Genomic DNA, 19,543 nt, shown 5'->3' with positions numbered 1-19,543 from the left:
AGGGATATTGATATTGATAGGGATTGAAGGGATATTTAATAATGATATTATTAAAATCCTGACCAATGTGCCACAATTCTCCAGCATTTTTTCTTCATGGTGGTAAAAAGGTTTTTTGTTACGGGTTGGTGGGGTTTTTTTGTGCGATTTTATTTTATTTTTTTAATTCTAGAGCTAAGGCTAGTAATTATTGCATGGCACTGTAATAACTGATGACTCAACACAACTGAGTGGGAAGAAATTCTCACACAGAACGACAGCATAGCTGCACAAACAGATGGGAGTACACAGAAAACTTTCAGCTTCAGCTTTCAAGTGGCTTGATAAGATGGGCTAGCACTCACAGCTATCACCCACAGCCCTTGCTTGAATTAATCTCCAGCCACCATGTGCTTTAAGAAGGTCATTACCAAGCAGCCTTGCAGTTTTCTGTTTGAAACGATAGGCTGCTCTTTTAAAAAATATGATAAAAGTTGAAAAAAAAGGAAGGGGGGGACACCTTTTAGTTCCTATAATGACAACAAATATTGGCACCACATTTCAGAAGAAAAAGTGATGAGCTAAGAGCAAAGTAGCCCCAGCTCATAAGGAGGGCACCTTCAGAGGCAGCCCTGTATAGGGAGAGCACTGTACTTAAAGGAATCAAATTTAAGAAAGCTTTTCAAAACAGATCACACGTTAAGAAGTGACAACTACATATACAAGAGTTGCTTAGGACATATATAATCCACAAACAAGTTAAGTAGTTAGGTACAACAACAAAAGGAACACAAAATATTCAAGTCAGACAGTAAGTTGAGCTCTAGTGTCATGAATTTAACAGTTAAAAATGGGAAAAGCAACAAGAAAATCTAGAGTAGGAATAAAGCAACTGAATCCGGTGCCTCTGGCAAAGGAGCCCCTTGTTTTGCTCCAATTAATTACTCCCTAGTGTAAGAAGCATTAACCTAAGCTGGTGGCAATCTGTGAAGCAAAGGCCAAGCCAGCTGATGCTGGCAGTGTCACATCTCATCAGTCAGAGCTTACTGGTTGTCGATCTGCTCCTGGCGCAGCGCGATGCTGCCCTGCTCCTCCAGGAGGTTCTCTCGCGACGCCGACTGGGCAGGGTCCAGTTTCTTCACATAGGCAGCAGGGACAAAGCCCTGGCGGTCATTGACTTCCACCTTCCACCAGTCCTGGAAGCAAAAAAACCACAAAGCTCTGTGAGGACATCATCAGGCATAAAGAATGCTGGGCAAGTGAATGCTGCAAATCAGAGACTTCTATTAACGCAAGGAAAGCGGTGATGCTCTCAACAGTTTGCTCTTGTTATGGAGATCATTTCAAACAAACAGTCTTTTGAAGACGTCTCCTCTTGTATTTGGCCAAAAGTTCCTCCACATCAGGGAATTAAAGTTCTCAGACATGTGCCCTGTCTTGGAAAAGTTGGCAGCTGTAGAGGAGCGATGGAAATGAAGAGGTTCAGCTGAAGTGCTGAATGGGGACATGGACTAAATGTGCCAAAACCAAACAAAGCATACAGCACTGAGGGAGCCAAGGGCAGCAAAGCAGGAGGCCAGAACCCACCTTGTTGGTGCTGTTGAGTAAGGTGAGGATATCTCCCTTCTTCATTGTCACCTCCCGGGGACTCTTCTCCTGGTAATCATAGAGTGCCAGAACCAGCTCTTTTCCAGTTTCATCATCTGTGGGAGCAACTTGTTGCTAAAAAAAAAAAGCACAAGAAAAAATGAGCTGCTCCATGTTCATTACAATCAATGCTGTTGTCCTAAAATAGACTTCAGCCTTAGTTAAAGCTACTGTAGGGTCACTTTAGGTGCTGTCTGAGCTCAAACCCTGAAAACCACCATATTAAATTGTTTTACTTCAAAACAATACAGCTGTCTTACAATTATAAAAACAGACTGCTAATTTTTTTGAGAAAATGAAGCACAGTCTGCAATAACTTCCCAAAACCAACAACTGTTATTGAGCTTTGTTTTTACCTTTTGCTGACCCATGAATTTTAGGTACATGATTGGCATCTTTCCTTACCCTGCATGCCTGGGCCTGCTCCCTCAATGCCTGGATGCTGCTGCCATAAGCGGAGAGATCAGACATCAAAGCTTCATGTTTCTTCAGAAGAGCCTGAAAGTGGATGATAATAACAACATACACACCTTGCCATTTTACAAATATGCCTCTGCTTCAAAAATATACTTTGACTCCATACAAAGGGAATGTGGGTTTTTCAGAGCTGCCAGCCTTGTGACTCTCAAGGGAATAATCACTTCTATTTATTCACAGGCTAGATAGTGGGCCTAATGCTTCTGGTGCTCTGCCTCTGCCTTATCTCAGCAACATTCTTTTGTTCTGAACAGAAATAACTATTTGCAGAGTGATACGGGTAAGTTTAAAGTGTGCCTTTAAAGTGCACTTCATGTTGATAAAATGTCAGTCAGCACTGCCTGGGATGTGATGTTTGACTGCAGGATGATATCAATAAAACAAATCCAGACAAAAAAAAATTACTTCCAGGCTAATGAACTGCTGAAAACCAGACTCATACTGAAATGCTCATCCCATGAGGAATTTGCTGATATTATTTTCATTATACTTAAAAAAACAAAACTTTGTAAAAGAGCGCATACAGAGGTAAAGCTTCCTCACAGTTGGTTTAATATACTGAGCAGCAGAATTTCACATAGTTGCAATAGCAACTAAGACACAGGAAAATATGTCATCTTTTGACTAAGAGCCAAAATCTTGCTTGATGCAAGAATCCGCCCTCAAGAATCCTGAAATTATCACAGCTCATTTTTTACCATTGGACAAATCCTCACTGTACTTATGCAAAATGGATTTAAACAAGAATCTCAAATACCTCAGCAGAGTCTTCATCTTTCCCATAGTCTGTACTGCCTACAATGGGCTCCTTCTCCCTCATCCAGGATTCGGCCTCATTAGCATCAGCAAAGTACTGCTGAGCCTGCAGGGAATCCTCCAGGTCCTGCCGCCGCTGCGACGCTTTGGCTTTCAGAGAGTCCCACTTCTGGTTCAGCTCGTTCAGTTTGACTTTGACATCCTCAGCTGCAAAGTGTCCTGTGGAACAGCAGCAGAGGGAACTGAAGGACTTCAGCACACAAAAGCAATAAACATTAAAAGATTACTTGTAATTCTTCAAGGTCAAAAAAATCAGACCAATTAAAGCCTATTTAGACTAGAATTATAAAAACGTAACTCAGCTGGTCCTTTTGCCTCAGACTGGAAAACACAACCTGCAAACCAAGCTGTACCAGCATATCTTAATCAATAGGAATAAAATGAGACACACCATAACATTTCTCAATGATGAAACAGAAAAGGTCATCTCTTTCCAGAGTTCTGGTAGCAGACAAATATTATTTCAGACCTGCAGGATATTTTTTCAAATTTTTATGTTAAAAACACCCAGTCAGAAATAAAGATGCCTATTTATTTAAAAGCAAGAATTACTGTCTCTGTAGAGAATTTTCTCTCACATCAGGATTATGTACCTCAGATAGAGCCCTTTAACAGATTTAATTATAGGGACTAAATACAATAGGCACAAAATTACTAAATAAGTGTTCATCAAGAGTAGACAGATCTGTCAACATTCAGACAGGTTCCCATCTAGGAACCTATTTATATTTTCAGGTGCAAGGATGACCAGGAGTTCATCCTGCTAGCAGGTACCTGCCTATTATCAGGCTAAAATCAGGCAGTAATTCTTAATTATGCTGGGCCAGAGAACAAAGACTGCCAGAGTTAAAAAATATTGAGATGTACCTTCTTCCACCATAGCATTTCCCTTCTGTGTGACTGCTTTAATGCGAGGCTCATGGCCTGCAATTTCTGCCTGCAAAGCCTGGTGCTTCTTTAACAGATTCTGGACACCAATTAAGTCCTTGCCTGAAAGATACAAAATAATTAAATCAGCTGAATCAGAGTCACTAAATCAAACAAAAATTTCAAGGCAGCTGCAGCCAGCAATACAGAAACTTGCACAGGGAGAACTCTAAGAATGAGGAAAAAGTACTATGGAAACTACATTACCACTGCAATTACATAAACAAAATAACAGACTCAGGGCAATGGCAAATTGTAACTCTGGGCAATGTTAATTACACAAATTTTCAGAGAATGTTCTATCAAGATACAATTTATAATACAGCAATATCTGACATCTGAATCCTAGAGATCCCAGGATGGACCAACCTCTGTTTGTTGAAGCTGCAATAGGCTCTTTTTCCCTAATCCAGGTCTCCTCATCCTCAATGTCACGGAAAAGCTGCTGCAGGCGAAGAGAATCCGCGAGTTTCTGCTTGCGAGCCACCATGGGGTCCTTCAGAGCTTCGTAACGAGCCACCAAAGCCTCTTGTTTCTTCTTGATATTGTCAGCATCAAAGTGCCCAGCCTCCTGGAACTGGCGTGCCTGGATGGTAATGCCATCTATCCGATCCTAAAATTGATCAGCGACACCGTTAGGTCAGAACTTCTGTGAGGTGGCTGCAGTGACTGAGAAGCTCATTTCTATGAAAGTTATAAAGATATTTTAGAGACATACAAGTTATGTTTTAGTTCAAAATTATTTCTGAGAAGCAAACTGTAAAACTCAAAGCTAAAAACATTATAAAAACCAGACCTGCTAAGGTCTCTGATTGAGCATATCTGAAAACACCATCTTTTGAGTAAGCAGATCTGAAAAGGCAGGAATAAAAATTATTTCCTTACCTGATGGGCAGCAACATCTGCCTCTAGCAGTGCATGCTTCTTCTGAAGATTCTGAACATTAGTAAGGTCTTTTCCATAATCATCAGAAGCCAGGTGTCCTTCTACTTCATAGAGCCAGAGCTCAATGTCCTCCACATTGCGATTGAACTGCTGCTGCTGATTGGCTTCTCGCAGCTTTATACCTGAGAGAGACAGGCAAGAGAACAGGACAGTAAGTCAAGTGGAAACTGAAGTGAACTCATTTCCTGTGTTCTCCCAGCTAAACTCTCCAGAATTTTGCCCATATTCTTCTGAGCAAGTCATACCTTTGAGCTCAGTGGCCTCCAGAAGTTTCTTCCACAAGCTGATGACTTCATTCATGCGAGCTGCCACCTCGTCGGACGCGTAGTGCTTGACATCAATGAGCTTCTGGCCGGCTTTCTCCAGGGCATCGATCCGGCTCTGGTTGGCAGACAGCTCTGCTTCAAAAGCCTGGTGCTTCTGAACTTTACCTTGCAAGTTGGATGGATCCTACAGATGAAGAAAGAAAAATAGAACATTTCAATGCAAAACCAGGACCCAAAGATCTCTGAAGAATTTTTGAAATTGGACTACATTCATTGACATGCTATGGTGTAACCAGAGGATCTGGTGCCAAAAATATGCCTTAAATCATAGTTCTTAAGCTATTGGATAGGGACAGTTACTGCATGATGGGAAAATGCCTCTTGGGGTCAGGAAGAAATGACACAATTCCTCCTGTTGCCATCAGTACCACTGACTATCAGCAATATTTGCTTCATGTCATTAGACTGATTAGGCCCAGCACTGCCTTAAAAGCATTCTACCATTCATCTTTGTGCTTACCTTGTAGGCCTCATCAGTTGCAGTTTTCATCTTTTCATTAACCCAGCTCTTGAGCTCATCAGAATCTCGGAAAAACTGCTGCAGATGGAAAGAATCCGCCAGCTGAGCGCGGCGGCGCATGGCTCTTTCATGAAGGGCATTTCGGCGGCTCAGCAGCTGAAAAAAAAAAAGAAAGGAAAAGGTTTTTAAATTCTTCAAGCTCGTAAGAACCATCACTGTATCCCTCTTGGGACAACTCCACTGATTTATCCTATATTGAAGTCAAACCATGTAAAATAATAGAGCAGAACAAGACTTAACGCCTCCAGTCCAAATGTATTTTGGATACTTACAGCATCTCTGCGTGTAGCAACATCATCCATGGCATAGTGGTTATTCTGAATCAACTTAGTAGCAAACTCATCTAATGCCTAGAGGGAAAACAAGTTTCCATTTATTTGGTGTAATAGAAATTGCTTGTGCAAATTTGCTTAGTATATCAATTCCCCAAAGTTTATCACAGTAAAGCTGGCAGAAAGCCATTAGCAGATTTATCCTTACACCTTTTTCTCTCTGTATCCTCATCCCCTCCATGTGGAAGAGTGCAGTTTTTTGACAAACATTCATCCACCTGTGGGCTGGTATGATAAGGATGCACCAGGTTACCTGGCCCTGAGACAAATCAAGTCCTGTCCCATACTTATCCACTCTCTTCCATTTTAGAGACAATTAGAGCTAATACATTGCACATTAGAGAAGATCATTCTGCAAAGCCAACCCCATCCTTTACCACCAGTGTCTCCTCCCCAGTGAATAAATGCCCTTGTTTCACTTCTTGTCCATTTAGTGATGGCCTAATGTCAATGCCTTACTGTGATTTTCTCCTCTTGGGCACTTAGGGATTTCTCAAAGTCTTCATGCTTCTTCAGAAGAGCTTCCACACTGTCCAGAGAATCACCAAGGTCTTCATTCAGCAGAAAAGCCTGAAGTAAGGACACAAACAAGTTTTATTTTATGTTTCAACACTCATCTGCTCTAAGTGAGCTCAAGCACAGCCAGGGATATTTCTTGCCATACGTTATTACTGAAAGGTGAAGATGGCATGGTGTTTGCTTTATGCTTCTAACAGCCAATAATTCTTTTTAGCCTCTTATTCAACCAGCATTTTACAAGAGTTAACACACACAAAAGCCACATCAAGCCCACTTGTCACAGCTCATAGTTTCAGCATTTGATGGAAACAGCCATTGCACCATTTCAGGCAGTCAGATAAATAACTCTGCACAGCACCCACTCACTCGTGGGTGCTCATGGCACTGCCAGCAGGCAATACCAATTGCTTGAGCTTACACAAGACTACCCAGAAATTAAAGTTCACCATATCTGGAGAATTCAAAGATATGCACTCACTTCTTGCTTGCTCATCCAGTTGTCAACTTGTTCAGTGTCTCTGTAGAAAAGCTGCAGGTCCATGCACTGCTCATACTGCTGCCTGCGGAGCTCCCACAGCTCCAGCAAGGCAGACCTTTCATCTGAGAGGATGGTCAGCTAATTGATGGGGAAGGAAAAAATAATAATTTCATTCAACACTCTAGTTCACTTCCATCTCAAATCAAATTGGGACTCTAAAAGTGGTTAGCACTGAATTGAAAATGACCTCCTGTGTAAACAATGAAATCTCCAGTTCCTGATGTGATCATCCTTTTAAATTAAGGGACACAGAAGAAAGAGAAAATTCTTCTAGGAGCTCTTGCTCTCAGCTTACCTTTTCTTTAACTTCATCAGAAGCATAGTGCCCAGCAGAGAGCAAAGCCTGGCCTGACTCATCAGCAGATTTGAAGCTGTCTTCATGGGCATCAATTTCTCCCTATGGAAGGACATGTGAAAAAGCTGTTACCAAAATTTATCTTAGCACAGAGTGTCAAAATTACCTTACAATGCACATAAGGTAGGTATAAATTTCTACATTAAAATGAAACTAAAAGTTAATTTGAGCTGAATTCTTTCTGCTTAATTATAGGAATTCCTCATGATGGAGAACAAAAACAATCATTAGTCCAACTGGCTGCTATCAGGCCTACTTTTTATAAAATATTATCATAAACATTCTTAAATACTTACTATATATCTACCATCTAGAAACAATTTAAGAATATTCAATCAAGACAGCAATCTAGTACTGTGTCTGTTGCATGATCAAAGCATTCCAGTGCTACAGCACTGACTCAGACTGTGTCAGACACACAAATCAGAGTGCTGCTGACTGGATTTTCTGTATAACCACGCTACCTTATGTTCCTGATGTCTGTCTAGAAGGGCTTCTGCCCCAGCCACATCATTGGCAAGTTCATCAGCATTTATCAGAGCCTTCATCTCAGTCACCCAGCTGGTGAGGTCTCGGAAGTCCGCGAGAAAGCGCTGCAGCCTTGGGTAAGCAAAGCAAAAAATGATTAGGAATAATTAATTTGCAGAGTTTCTCTCCCTTTTCCCCAAAGAAAGGGTTATAAACATAAAAGCTGTTCTTTAGATACAAATAAAACAACACGAAAATCTGCTCAGAATATTAAATAACTAAATATGCTTTCAATCAAAAAAGTCTTTTGAAGTTATGAAAATGTTGGGTTTTAAATCAATGTCTCAAAGATATATTTTGCATATAACTTATATTGTAAGCAAAATTAATATTCCTAACTACACACTGAGGACAACAGAAATCAAAATATAGTTCTCAAGATAATTCACAGGGCTGCTTTTGTCATAACAGTGTGTGGGGGAGGGAACTGACAGAAAATTTCAACTGCACATGCCCCAGCCCTAAAACAAGCAAACAAATCCTCAAATTCCTTCCAGAATGCCTTCAGTTGTTGCCTTTGGCATATGCTTAACACTTATCAGCAAATGTGATCAGTTTCTGGTTCCTTTTTATATTTGCTGTTAATTGCTCTGAAGAGACTATGGCAGGGAAGGGAAAGAAAAAGATTATTTGTGTGGGTCTCCACTGCCAAAAATCCCACGTTGTGGGAAGGAACAAAGGGCAGAAAAACAAAACCAGAAAGGATGTAAACTAACCACCACATTGGGATTAGTTTGTTTTTAGAATGGCTTCTCAACAGTAATCTAACAGGTTATGTTTCAGATTCCAGGTTAGTGTAGACAAGACTGGATGAACACAAATTCCACAGCAAAAAAAAAAAACCAAAACAAACTACCATAGAAACAAGGAATTAATTTGGTCTCAGACAATATATCAAACAATATATCATACTTCAGTCTTCATAGAGACTCCTAAAGACTAGTGAACAGATTTGTAATATAGTATTAAAAAACCTTTTTTTTCCAGCAAAACTGAAACATATTCAAATAATGTACTTCCAAATGCACGTCTCAGATGGAGAAAACAGCAAATGTCCTAAACATCATTTTGATGTCTATTTTGATAGTTGATCCACCCAGAGAATGACAAAAAGCTGCAGTATTTTTTCAATCACATAAATATTTCTTTTACTACAAGAACTTAGTGTCAAATAGAATTCAGCGAACGAGACTGCTCTTAAAATGCCAAAATCATCCCAAAATTTTGGAAATGGCATTTTTTTCTTCTCCTTCAAGGAGGCCGGTGTCAGATGTGCCCCAGGAGGGCAGCAGCCCTGCATGTCCCACCTGTAGGAGTCGTTGAGGCGAGCGTGCCTCTCCGCGGCCAGCGTGCGGATCTGCTCCCAGTTGGCGATGAGCTCCTCGCGTTTCACTTGGATTTGGGAAGCATTTATTGGGTGAGACTGCTGCAAACGGTCAGCTTCTGCACACAGGGCCTTCACCTAAACCCAGGCACAAACAGAGTGAGCTTCCAGCCTTTTCCAAGCTGGTTACCTCATGTAAATCCATCTCACAAGTACCTTATCCTCCAGAGCTGCCAGGTCTCTTTCCAGGCCTTCGTGCTTGCGCAGCAACGCCTGCACGCTGGCCAAGTCTCTGCCAAAATCATCTGAGGCCATCAACTGCCCTTTCTCCTTAATCCAGCTGATTGTTTCATCCACATCCCTTCAAAACAAAGCACAAATTGAAAGCAGATTGTCTTGTATGGAAAAAGGAAGGAAGCAGGATGTGTTCCCATACGTGTGCCAGACATACCAGCATACAAACCCATATATATAAACACTGCAGCCAACTACAAACATCCTCTAAAAAACACATAAATAGACTTTCTCTTCATCTCAAGAAACTTTGAAGCACATTAACAGGCCACTGTCCCCCAGGAATTACAGGACCACTGAGCACTGTCATGGAGTGGATCCATTTCCCACTCTGGACCCTTCCCCAGTTTAATTACATCAAATCTCAAAATGCTGTAGATGGAGATGAGAATAGAAAGACATTGCTCACAGCCTCCAGAACAACTGGGCTGACATCCAATAAAAAAAGCACACCCCATTTAAGGTTCATCTAGGACAGAACTGGGGGGGAAAAGCCCTCAGAGGAAAAGAGAGCAAAACTGCCAAGTTCTGAAAAGCTCCATCTAAAGTAATTGTAGAACAACGAGGTCTTCATTCAGCAAGTCATGCAGAAGAGCAAAGCAAAAGGAGACAGTAGCTCCTCTCATACTACTGTGTGCAGCTGAATGCATCATTAAACACCCACACAAGGGTTACATCATTCAGCAGATCCAGCCAAGCTCATACCTGTTGAAACGCTGAACTTCAGCTGCCCCAAAGAGTTTTCCCTGCCTCTGAAGTGCAAGTCCCTTCAGACGCTGCCAGCTTGCATTTACTTCATCTTGTTTGCCCTTTATCAGCTCCTCTTCAGGATGTGTTTCCTGGCAAGCAAAGGAAAAATGCTATTTTCATATGTTCTTTGCTTTTACATCCATTGACAAAACGCTGCTGATCTTCAAGAGATCAATTTATAATTACTGTCCTTTCCAGATGATCACCCAATTCAATAGTTTCCCTGAAATTTCACTGTGCAAACATTCAATACTCATGTAGTGTTTTCCCTATATGCTGATTAGTCCATGGCAGCAGGGCTATAAACAGCATCCTCTTTTTCCCTGGAATGCCCTGCCTCCATCCTTGACCAGGCCCCAGATATCAAACCAGAAGAGATATTAAACCTCCCTGTCCAAGGGAAATAAATTTAACCCCAATATGACAGTTTCTGTTACTAATCACTACTCTCCACATTTTCAGGAGCATTCCCAGATGGGGCAGTTATTCAGCAGAACCACCAGTGAATCAAATTTAAGGTGATAAAAGCCAAGTACCCATGTGGAGCAAAGCTTAAAGATCTGCCCCAAACCAGGGGGAAAAAGAGGGGAAGCTACAAATATTTGCTGTGGTAACTGACTTGCCAAGAGAGATTTTCAACACCAATAAATGCTTACCTGGATAAGTTTGCCAGCAAACTGGTTCACTTCATTTACTCTTTCTTCATGAGCTGCAAGGTCTGTCTGGAACTCTTCAAACTTCTTTTGCAAAACTTCAACATGCTCTAAGTCCTGTCCAAGCTCCTCTGATGTCACTATTGCTTCCTAGCACATTGAAAAAAAAAAGTTAATTTCAGTATATCCTATGGGAAATCACTATTAAAATTGGGAACCACAATGTCCTAATTTTCAATAGGTCAAAGACAATCACAGTGTTCAAGGTCAGACTTAAAACTATGAATTTTATTCATTAAACTCCATTCCCTGCCCCAGCATCTACCCATTATTACAGAAATATGCTAGATCACTAAGGTGATTATTTTTTCATCTTCCTTAGTCATCTTAATTTTTCAAGTACAAATTCCTGCCACACAAAATGATTAGAATTTGTTCCTTTTTACACTGTTTATGGGCATTTGCTGCAGGCTTCTGATGCAAGATTTCTGCACAAGAAGTGCAGTGTTGTATTCAGTGACAGTTATACAGGGTTTACAGTTTGAACCCACAATGATACAAAATAGCAAACCATCATTTAAGGAAACCAGTGTGATTATTTTGTGGCTTTTTTTCTTTTGATAGTGTGGTTTGTGGTTTGCTTCCTTAGAGTTCAAAGAATCAAGAGCCAACAGTCCTCCTGCAGTTCATGTCCTTACAATATCTACAGATATTCCAATCATTTAATAACTATCTACACACTGCTTGTTACTTGGGCTGGCTCCTTTCTGAAACAAATAATTTAGAATATTTATTTTAAAATATTTGCTTTACATGTTGAAGATTTCCCTTAGAGGAAACTTGAATTTTATTTGTCTTCTCAAAGCAAAGGATGAATTGATTATTCTAAAAGTACTCTCCAACAAACAGGCTTCCTCTTAGACTAATAACTTTTACTGTGGCTGCAAAAAACCAGCAGTACTTTGCACACACACTGCTGATGCAATGTGAATAGCTAAATAAAACATACAGGTATCTTTACAAGCTTTCTGAGACTACCTGACCTCCAGCAACTCTTTGCTGACAGAAATTTTTCACACAAACACATCAAATTTCCCATCAAGGACACAATAAAGGGAGGTGATTATACACCTTGTCATTGATCCAGTCCAAGACATCTTCACATTCCCGTAAATATTGCACCAACTTCTGTGCTTGCAATAATTTCACTCCCTTCTCTCTCATCTTTTCCATCAGTAATTCCCACAGTCGGTGCAGCTCCTGCAGCCGAGTCTGAAACAAAAGGATGTTGTTATTAAAATCCCCTGTCAAGGAAGATGAGATTTATTCCCTTCCTGTCCTTAACAGTAGATTTATTTGTTGTTCTGAAGTTGTAAGATCCTAAATCTTACTTTAGACAAAGGGCAAGGGACAAACATAATGATTTTATCTTTAGTGAATAGTTTTCAAATTATGCAAAGTGTTGTAACGCAAAATTAGAAATTTCTGAACTGAATATTTATGGAGTTGTTATTAATTAATGAAGCTATCAAATAGCTATCTATAAGTAACTATGAGCAAAATATCTTGAGATAAAATTTGATTTAAATTCTATGCTAATATGAAGTCATGCCAAAAAGTTGTTGCTCTCCCCTTCAAATGTTCAGTCTTTTTTATGAAAGTCAACTCCCAATAAATGCATCTTCCTTTGGGAATTTATTCTCATGTAAGACAACACATTTGCTTTAAGTCAAACTTATGCAATTTCACTGTCTTTTAACCACTTCTCCTAACACTAAACACTTAACCCTAATGCATGTAGCTAACTTTGTGAAGTGACACGATATGGACATACTAGGAGCAATTACTAGTTTTAATACTGAGTTTCTCTGGCTGCAGTTGGCCTCTCAATACTATTGGGAGCCACTAGAAACTTTACAGACAACAAAAAGTAAAACCACACTCCCACACATGCACACAACTTGCAAAACAGGAAAGTAACTGCTCCACCCATTGTCTATTACACTTTGCTCATCGAGACCTGAAACTTGAAAGTCATTCAAGAGAAGCTTTTGAACATCATGGGTGGATACCCCTTGATCCACTCAGAAAGTTCAATTAAAGAGGTTTCAAGGGAGGAAAGAGCTCTGAGCACTGCCCAGAAGGATGGTGCAAACTGTCAGCTAAGGAAGGAAGAAATTGCAAAACCAAGTTGCACTGCAGAGCCACAAGCTTCACCTACTCGTATGTGGGAGCCCACTTGGGTGGCCGTGACTATCGGGCGCTGGGCAGTCCGGTACGGCGTGAAGGACTGAACCAGTAAAGGCAAGTTAGAATGAAATGCTCAACTTATCCAATTAAGTTTAATAATCACCACAAAAACATCTCAGCTTTAAACTGCTCTCCTCAGAACTGGATCCAAAAGAAGGTATGAGCTGGGTGCTCGTGAAAGAGAAAATCACCTCTGAGCTTTACAAAGACAAATTTTTTCATGATTTCACTAATCAAATACCTGTAGAATGTTAAAGAGGGGTTTTGAATATAGAGTTATCTGTGCAATCTGAACAAAAGGAAAGGCCTGTAAGAGGCAGGGAGGGAAAAAAGCTTTAAAACTCACTCTTATGGTTTCAGATGCAAAATGGCCTTCATTGATCATCTGATTTCCAGTCTCATCCAGTTTAATGATGGCTCCTGAATTGGCCTGCACCTCAGCTTCAAAGGCTTGGTGCTTCTGCAGCTTCCCCTGAAAGGAAAACATCAAAGAATGCAACTGAGATTTGGTGCAGGGACTCTTCCACATTCCCCAACAGCAAGATTTTAAGTGTATTTTATGCATATTCAGGACTGACAAACAAATACTAAAACTGCACAGTTGAAATCAGTTGTATCATGTGGTGGATCAACAGGTGGATTCAAACACCCCAGTTTCAGTTTGTTATTTCTTGTCTTTGCTCTTGCACATGACAGTGTTCAAACCCCTAAGAACCTGCCAGCTAGTTCTTCCACAGAAGCTTACTTCCTACAAATATATATATTTTTTGTGGAAACAATAAGTGATAATTCACATTTATTCACAGAGTTAAAGCATCCAACAAACTGCAGGATTAAACAAAGTTGCTTTAACACTACATTACACTGTGAAACTTTTTCTATGCTGATGTAGCATCTAATCCATATTAGAACTATTACATCAGCAAAAAAGCCAGGCTTTTGAAGAGCACTTTGCAAGGTCATGGGTATTTGCATCTATCTTTCTTCACTCTCAGATCAAGTTTCATTTCTGTGTTTGTTCTATCCCAGCTGACCTGTAACACCCTAAAATCAATAGTACAGGAAATAGAAAGAGGCAGGAGGACTTGCCTGCAAATTGCTTGGGTCTTTGTAATTTTCATCAGATGCAATCTGCAGTTTCTCTTGGATCCATTTTTCAAGCTCATCTGCATCACGCTGGAAGAACTGGAACCGATAGGAATCCTCAAGCTTTTGGCGCCTCAGAGAGGAGAGCTCCTTGAACCTGTGGTAACGGTCCAAAACTTGCTGGCGCCTTTCTTGGATGTCTTCTGCTGTTTCCAGCACTTTTACACCACTTGGGTCCATTTTCTGAAAGCAGAAATAAAACTCCATTATGTTTGTCTTACAAAACATTGGTAGATCAGGAAGAGATTCATGCAGAAAAAAGTGGTTTTTTAAGATCACAAGTGGTTTACTTACAGTTCTACTCTGCGTGTGCAGGTATGTGTATAAAACCTTGCATATAAATAAAAGCACACTTCTAGCAGAAAGTGGTAAAGGAAAGTTTACAAAGACATTTAACACCTATTTGCTTTGGACAAATATGGCTGCAGTCATGTAAAGTCTGTGTCATCTCAAACTGTAGCATGCAAGTGTCCAACACAACAGCTAAAAGTGTGGGTTTGTGCACAAATGTGTGTAGATACAGACAAACTTCTTGTACAACATAAAATATCTCCAAATATTTTATTTTAAATATTCAATACTAAAGAATATTACTCTTCTTTGAACAACAGTTACGTGGCCCACATGTATCTATATACACTTACATACATATATAGACCCACACTCTGTCTGATGCATCTCTTCTTTATTCTCTCAATTAAAAAAGTTACAAACCCATCCTGTCACTCTCTACATAACCTTTTAGAAGCCAGTGAGAGGCTTCACAGATGTGACCTTAGTCAAGTAAATCAAAAGCATTTTGCTTAACCAATGATCTTGCTCTGACTGAAAACCCTTCCACATTGCTTTATGCACTAAAACCTAATATTGCTACCACAGGCAGCAAAGACCTGAATACTGATCTGTTTTTTCTCTTTTTTATTAAAATTGCAACAACCTTTAATTTTCAGTACCTCAACTTTTCCAAAAGCAACTTGATTTTCAGTAAAAGATCTGGGCACTAGAATAGAAATCTAACACAAATTTTAATAGTGGAACTATTATTATCATTGAAGTTTGAATATTTAACCACTTATTTAACAACTAACTGCATATCAAGAGGTTGCTGCAACAAACACTCTGCACCTGAACAATTTTGCAATTAATGTCTTGGTGTACAAGTGATTACACCAGTCACTCACTCAATGCTTTTCTACCAATTCTGCACTCTCCAAATTAAAGGTACTTCTCAATCCTATCAGACAGGGAAGAAACCCAGACTAGAATTGCAGACTAAAAGGCATGGACAATCAGTTAAAACACATCGTTAAATATTAAATTGTTATTTAGTCATTAGTTACCTGCATGCTTTAATTAGACATGTATCTCGCATAATTGCATGGAAAACTCCACAGGTTGGAAAGTGATCTACAGGGCCACGTTTTCCAAGCACTTGTAAAAGGACGATGTGACAGAAAGGAACATATGGGGCCGAACCCACACATTCCTGAGCTGCCCCTGCAAGGTCCCCACCCTGCAGAGGGCTGTGCCAGCAGCACTCCTGGCTCCCATCAACTCAGCCCCAGCTGCACTGCGGCACTTGCAGGAAGCAAAGAAAATTCTGCTTTGTTTTTCCTTCCACTCATTACTGTCAAAAGAGGGCAAGGAAAAAAAAAACCACCCCAGTGTGTGCAGACTGTGTTACATAAACGAAACCCAGGTTTTGCCTGGCAGTGCTACCAAAATCTCCACTTGATTAGTGTCTCTGAGTATTAAAAGCTCAAACCCCTGAACATAACTCAAGCACAGGCACAGATATGGTTCCCTGAGAAAGCAGCTGTTTGTTCCAGCACTCTTTCAAACAGCCTTTTTCCACCAGGAAAGGAAGTTATTGCTAAAAACTTCCTTTCCTGCTCTGTCATGCTGTGTTGGAATGCCAAAACCACTTATTTTAAACTGCTTTGTGTTCTGGAATAACACAGTGGCAGCTGGTCTAATGTACTGCATGGCTGGAGCCCCTCTGCTGATTCTGGGTTTGGGCAATGCTGGGAGAAAATTAAATCCTGGTCAGTCTCTGGAACACTGTACTCTCATTCACTGTACAATACAACTCAACTTGTATTTCAATATTAAAAAATCACCTCCACAAAGTGATTTGAAAACATTTAAAATTATTTAGTTATTTACAATATTAATTTAGGGAAATATTTAAATGATAATTTCAAACATTGTTACAATATTGAAAGTCAAATGGGAGACCTTCTGTAATTTACCCTGAGAGCTGGTTTGCCTCTCACCACACAAGCCAGGCAATCTGGCTCCTCTTTTTGCTGGATTTGGTTAAAAGAAAGGCTCCTTTTGTAACTACAGCGGAGCGAGTCAATTGTAAAAGAAGTGCTTTAGTGGAGCAATAATGGACTGTTCTTCCTGCAGCCCCAGCCGACGTCAGCAGTGTCTGTGCTGCCAGAGCCACCAGGGAGCTCACAACTCCAAAGTCCTGGATGCTGCAGAACAATGCAGTCTCCCTGCCTCCCATGGTGTCACCTCAACTGCAGCACTCCCTGCAACACCAAACACCCCTCCCAAAACTTCTTGGTTCAACTGCACCCTTTGAGGACACCTAGGAGAGACTTCCTGCAGGAATCCCACCAAGCAGAAGTTGTGCTTTGTGTTTTGAAGGTGAGCAGCGGTGGGATGTGCCCGTGCCAGGCCGTCCCCAGATAACCGGAGCCACCCCCGGCCCCGCCCGGCACAGCCGGCGCACGGAGATAAGGACAGGACGGGGCTCAGGGAACTTTCCAGGCCCACACAGCAGGTCCGGACTGTCCTGCTGACACTGCGTTCCTCCTTTCGTGCTGTACGACTAACATTAGGTCAACTTATGTCTTAACTTAAAAAAACTCAGAAATGCTTCTTCACACTGCACCGTTTTGAGGACATTATTTAGAAAGAAGTAGGAAAATTATGAGAAAAAACCTGAAACAACAAAACAAACTTATTACTCTCATTCTTCCATCTCTGCCTTCCCTAGTCAAATCAAATGATCCATAACAGCACATAAAATATACAACTGCAGGTATTTACAGACACCGCAGTGCAACAACGATGATGTCAGCAACGCCATTCACGCTCGGGAGCTTCAATAGGAATTACAGCGGTGCCACAGCAGAGCTGTCAGCACTTCCCTTACCAAAACATGCTTTCAGGGATTTCAAAGCACAAATGTGAAATACATTCAGTGCAAGGCAGAAGGTTTTAGTGTATTTTTAAAAGCAATTACACAAAGCTTCGAAACAATTTAACTCCTCTGCCTGAAAAACAATCAGATATCAGTACATAAAGATCTTCAGAAGTAGTAAAATAATTTTCTCTTAAGTCAGATCCTCATGTGTTACACATATTCATCATACATGACCTCAGCAGTAGCCTGGAACAGAAATATTTTCCCTACCAAGACATTGCTGCTTCCCAAGTATGCACACATGAACAGCTCAATGCATTTTTTAAATGTTCATCAACATCACACATCGTCAGTCTTGTCTAAGGAAGATTTCACTGATAGCAGCTACTCCCTCCTGGGAAACAGGAACAGATTGCTGATCTTTCTTCTTTAAGTAAAAAAAAAACTGATGTGAAAATAACCTTCAAAAGGACAGAGGAAAAAATAACACACATTTTCCCCAGCTTTCATTTTGCCGATTCACAGCTCCCTAAAACACCAGGGAAGAAACAAGTCCCTAAGTACTTGCACTGCTGGAAAATCAAAGAGAATCTTTCTGCCAACATGCACAGCTCCTGCAAAGGGAGCCTGAGCATGGTGTGTGACAGAGAGGGAGCTAAAGGATGCCATATCCTACCCTAGAGATTGGGACACTATTGGGACAAAATTAATGCCCAGCCTTTTGGTTTGTTGAATTTAACTTTTACAAAATAAAGACATTTTGAGGTTAGACTATGTGCAGCAGAACACTGTGTCCAAATAGGCTATTAAGGAAGGTCACTGACAGTCCCAAACCTCCACAAATTCCAAGCCAGAAAAATCAGTCAGGCACTGCAGTACCAAAAAAAACCCCAAAATACAAGATGTGCTGAAGTTGCTGTTTGATGCTGTAGAACTAACCACAGTGCAGGTCAAATTCAAACCAGCCCCAAAATTTAGGCAGGTATTGCAGGGACACAGAAAATGTCGCATTAGAAGGGAAAAAAAAGTAAATTGTTTAAACCAAAGGGGTCGCAAAGCTGTGATTTAGGCTGACAAGAGGGCTTGAGCACAACCTCAACTATGCACTTCTGAAATATGAAGACAGATAAAGACCTGTTCATTTTTAGGCATTTAATCTTAAAAATAAAAATAAAAGTAAAATCTCCATTCCGCTATTTAAACAAGAGCAGTTGAATTTCTCATCTGAATGTGGTGCCTTCACACAGAAGGGGGCTCTTTTGGATTTGCTTTTGCTTTAACATCACAGACCTTTGACAAAACTGTCCAGGGCTGGCAAGGACTGCACTCTGCTGAGACTCCTGAGAAAGCAAATTACCTTGACTGCATTGCAGAAATGCAGAGTTTACAGGTAATGCAAGATTATATAATTAACCCCAGCACTTTTTATCCCCATTTGTTATCTTTTCATTATCCTTCTAATTGCAGTATAAACATTTACATCACTACTATTTCCAAATAAAACCTAGTTGCTTGTGTTCCCCAGCTGAAGTCTGATCCATACATCCTATTTATTTTATCACCACTGAAACAGAAGCATCACTGTGTAGAAACAGTTACAGCACAACAACTCAAGGATTATAAATTTGTGCAAGTGGATGAATAGGAACCAAACCAACTTTGAATGCACAATGTAAATCTCTTCACAGTTGATTTGCAGAAGCGATAAAGAAAAAGATTCTGCTCAAGTACATTTTAAAATGAAAACCTCTTGGAAAATTAATCAGTATCAAAACCTGATTATATTAAACTATAACTCCTATAAAATGTTCACACGTCATGCATCACAGACAGAAATTAGGCAACTCAAAGTGTTAAAGGAAAGGCAGATCAGACTCACATTAAGTGCAAATAAAGCACCTGCTGTACAGAATAAATTCAAACCAGTGGCTTTTGTTACAAACAGGTCACTGCAATAAAGGCAGGCAAGTGTGGCAAGGGCACTTCATGCATTATGGAAAAATACCTGGACTTTGACTTTACGAAACGATGACAACATGATGGAAGAATGTAGAGTC

At 40.4% G+C, this 19,543-nt stretch overlaps 1 protein-coding gene across 8 annotated transcripts in view; it reads right to left on the bottom strand.

Annotated features, from left to right (window-relative positions):
- Positions 1-19,542, bottom strand: part of SPTAN1 (spectrin alpha, non-erythrocytic 1) — a 43,172-nt gene extending 23,630 nt beyond the window's left edge. For all 8 annotated transcript variants that reach the window (XM_014269561.3, XM_074556331.1, XM_074556329.1 and 5 more), the window contains exons 1-22: positions 19,492-19,542; positions 14,270-14,509; positions 13,527-13,652; positions 12,062-12,202; positions 10,934-11,080; positions 10,233-10,366; positions 9,450-9,594; positions 9,217-9,371; positions 7,846-7,981; positions 7,322-7,423; positions 6,967-7,104; positions 6,429-6,539; positions 5,910-5,987; positions 5,578-5,733; positions 5,037-5,241; positions 4,732-4,913; positions 4,216-4,459; positions 3,787-3,909; positions 2,861-3,078; positions 2,032-2,124; positions 1,567-1,701; positions 1,027-1,175 (exon numbers count right to left, since the gene is read on the bottom strand). In XM_014269561.3, the coding sequence (XP_014125036.2) occupies positions 1,027-1,175; positions 1,567-1,701; positions 2,032-2,124; positions 2,861-3,078; positions 3,787-3,909; positions 4,216-4,459; positions 4,732-4,913; positions 5,037-5,241; positions 5,578-5,733; positions 5,910-5,987; positions 6,429-6,539; positions 6,967-7,104; positions 7,322-7,423; positions 7,846-7,981; positions 9,217-9,371; positions 9,450-9,594; positions 10,233-10,366; positions 10,934-11,080; positions 12,062-12,202; positions 13,527-13,652; positions 14,270-14,509; positions 19,492-19,524 (3,191 nt within the window). In that variant the 5' untranslated portion in view covers positions 19,525-19,542. The remainder of the gene's footprint in view (positions 1-1,026; positions 1,176-1,566; positions 1,702-2,031; positions 2,125-2,860; positions 3,079-3,786; positions 3,910-4,215; positions 4,460-4,731; positions 4,914-5,036; positions 5,242-5,577; positions 5,734-5,909; positions 5,988-6,428; positions 6,540-6,966; positions 7,105-7,321; positions 7,424-7,845; positions 7,982-9,216; positions 9,372-9,449; positions 9,595-10,232; positions 10,367-10,933; positions 11,081-12,061; positions 12,203-13,526; positions 13,653-14,269; positions 14,510-19,491) is intronic.
- Position 19,543: the final 1 nt, after the last annotated feature.

This window comes from Zonotrichia albicollis, chromosome 21 (assembly GCF_047830755.1).
Source record: "Zonotrichia albicollis isolate bZonAlb1 chromosome 21, bZonAlb1.hap1, whole genome shotgun sequence".
Classification (NCBI taxonomy): Eukaryota; Metazoa; Chordata; class Aves; order Passeriformes; family Passerellidae; genus Zonotrichia; species Zonotrichia albicollis.
The sequence above is the reverse complement of the archived record's forward strand: the minus strand, read 5'-3'. Positions and strand labels throughout refer to the sequence as shown.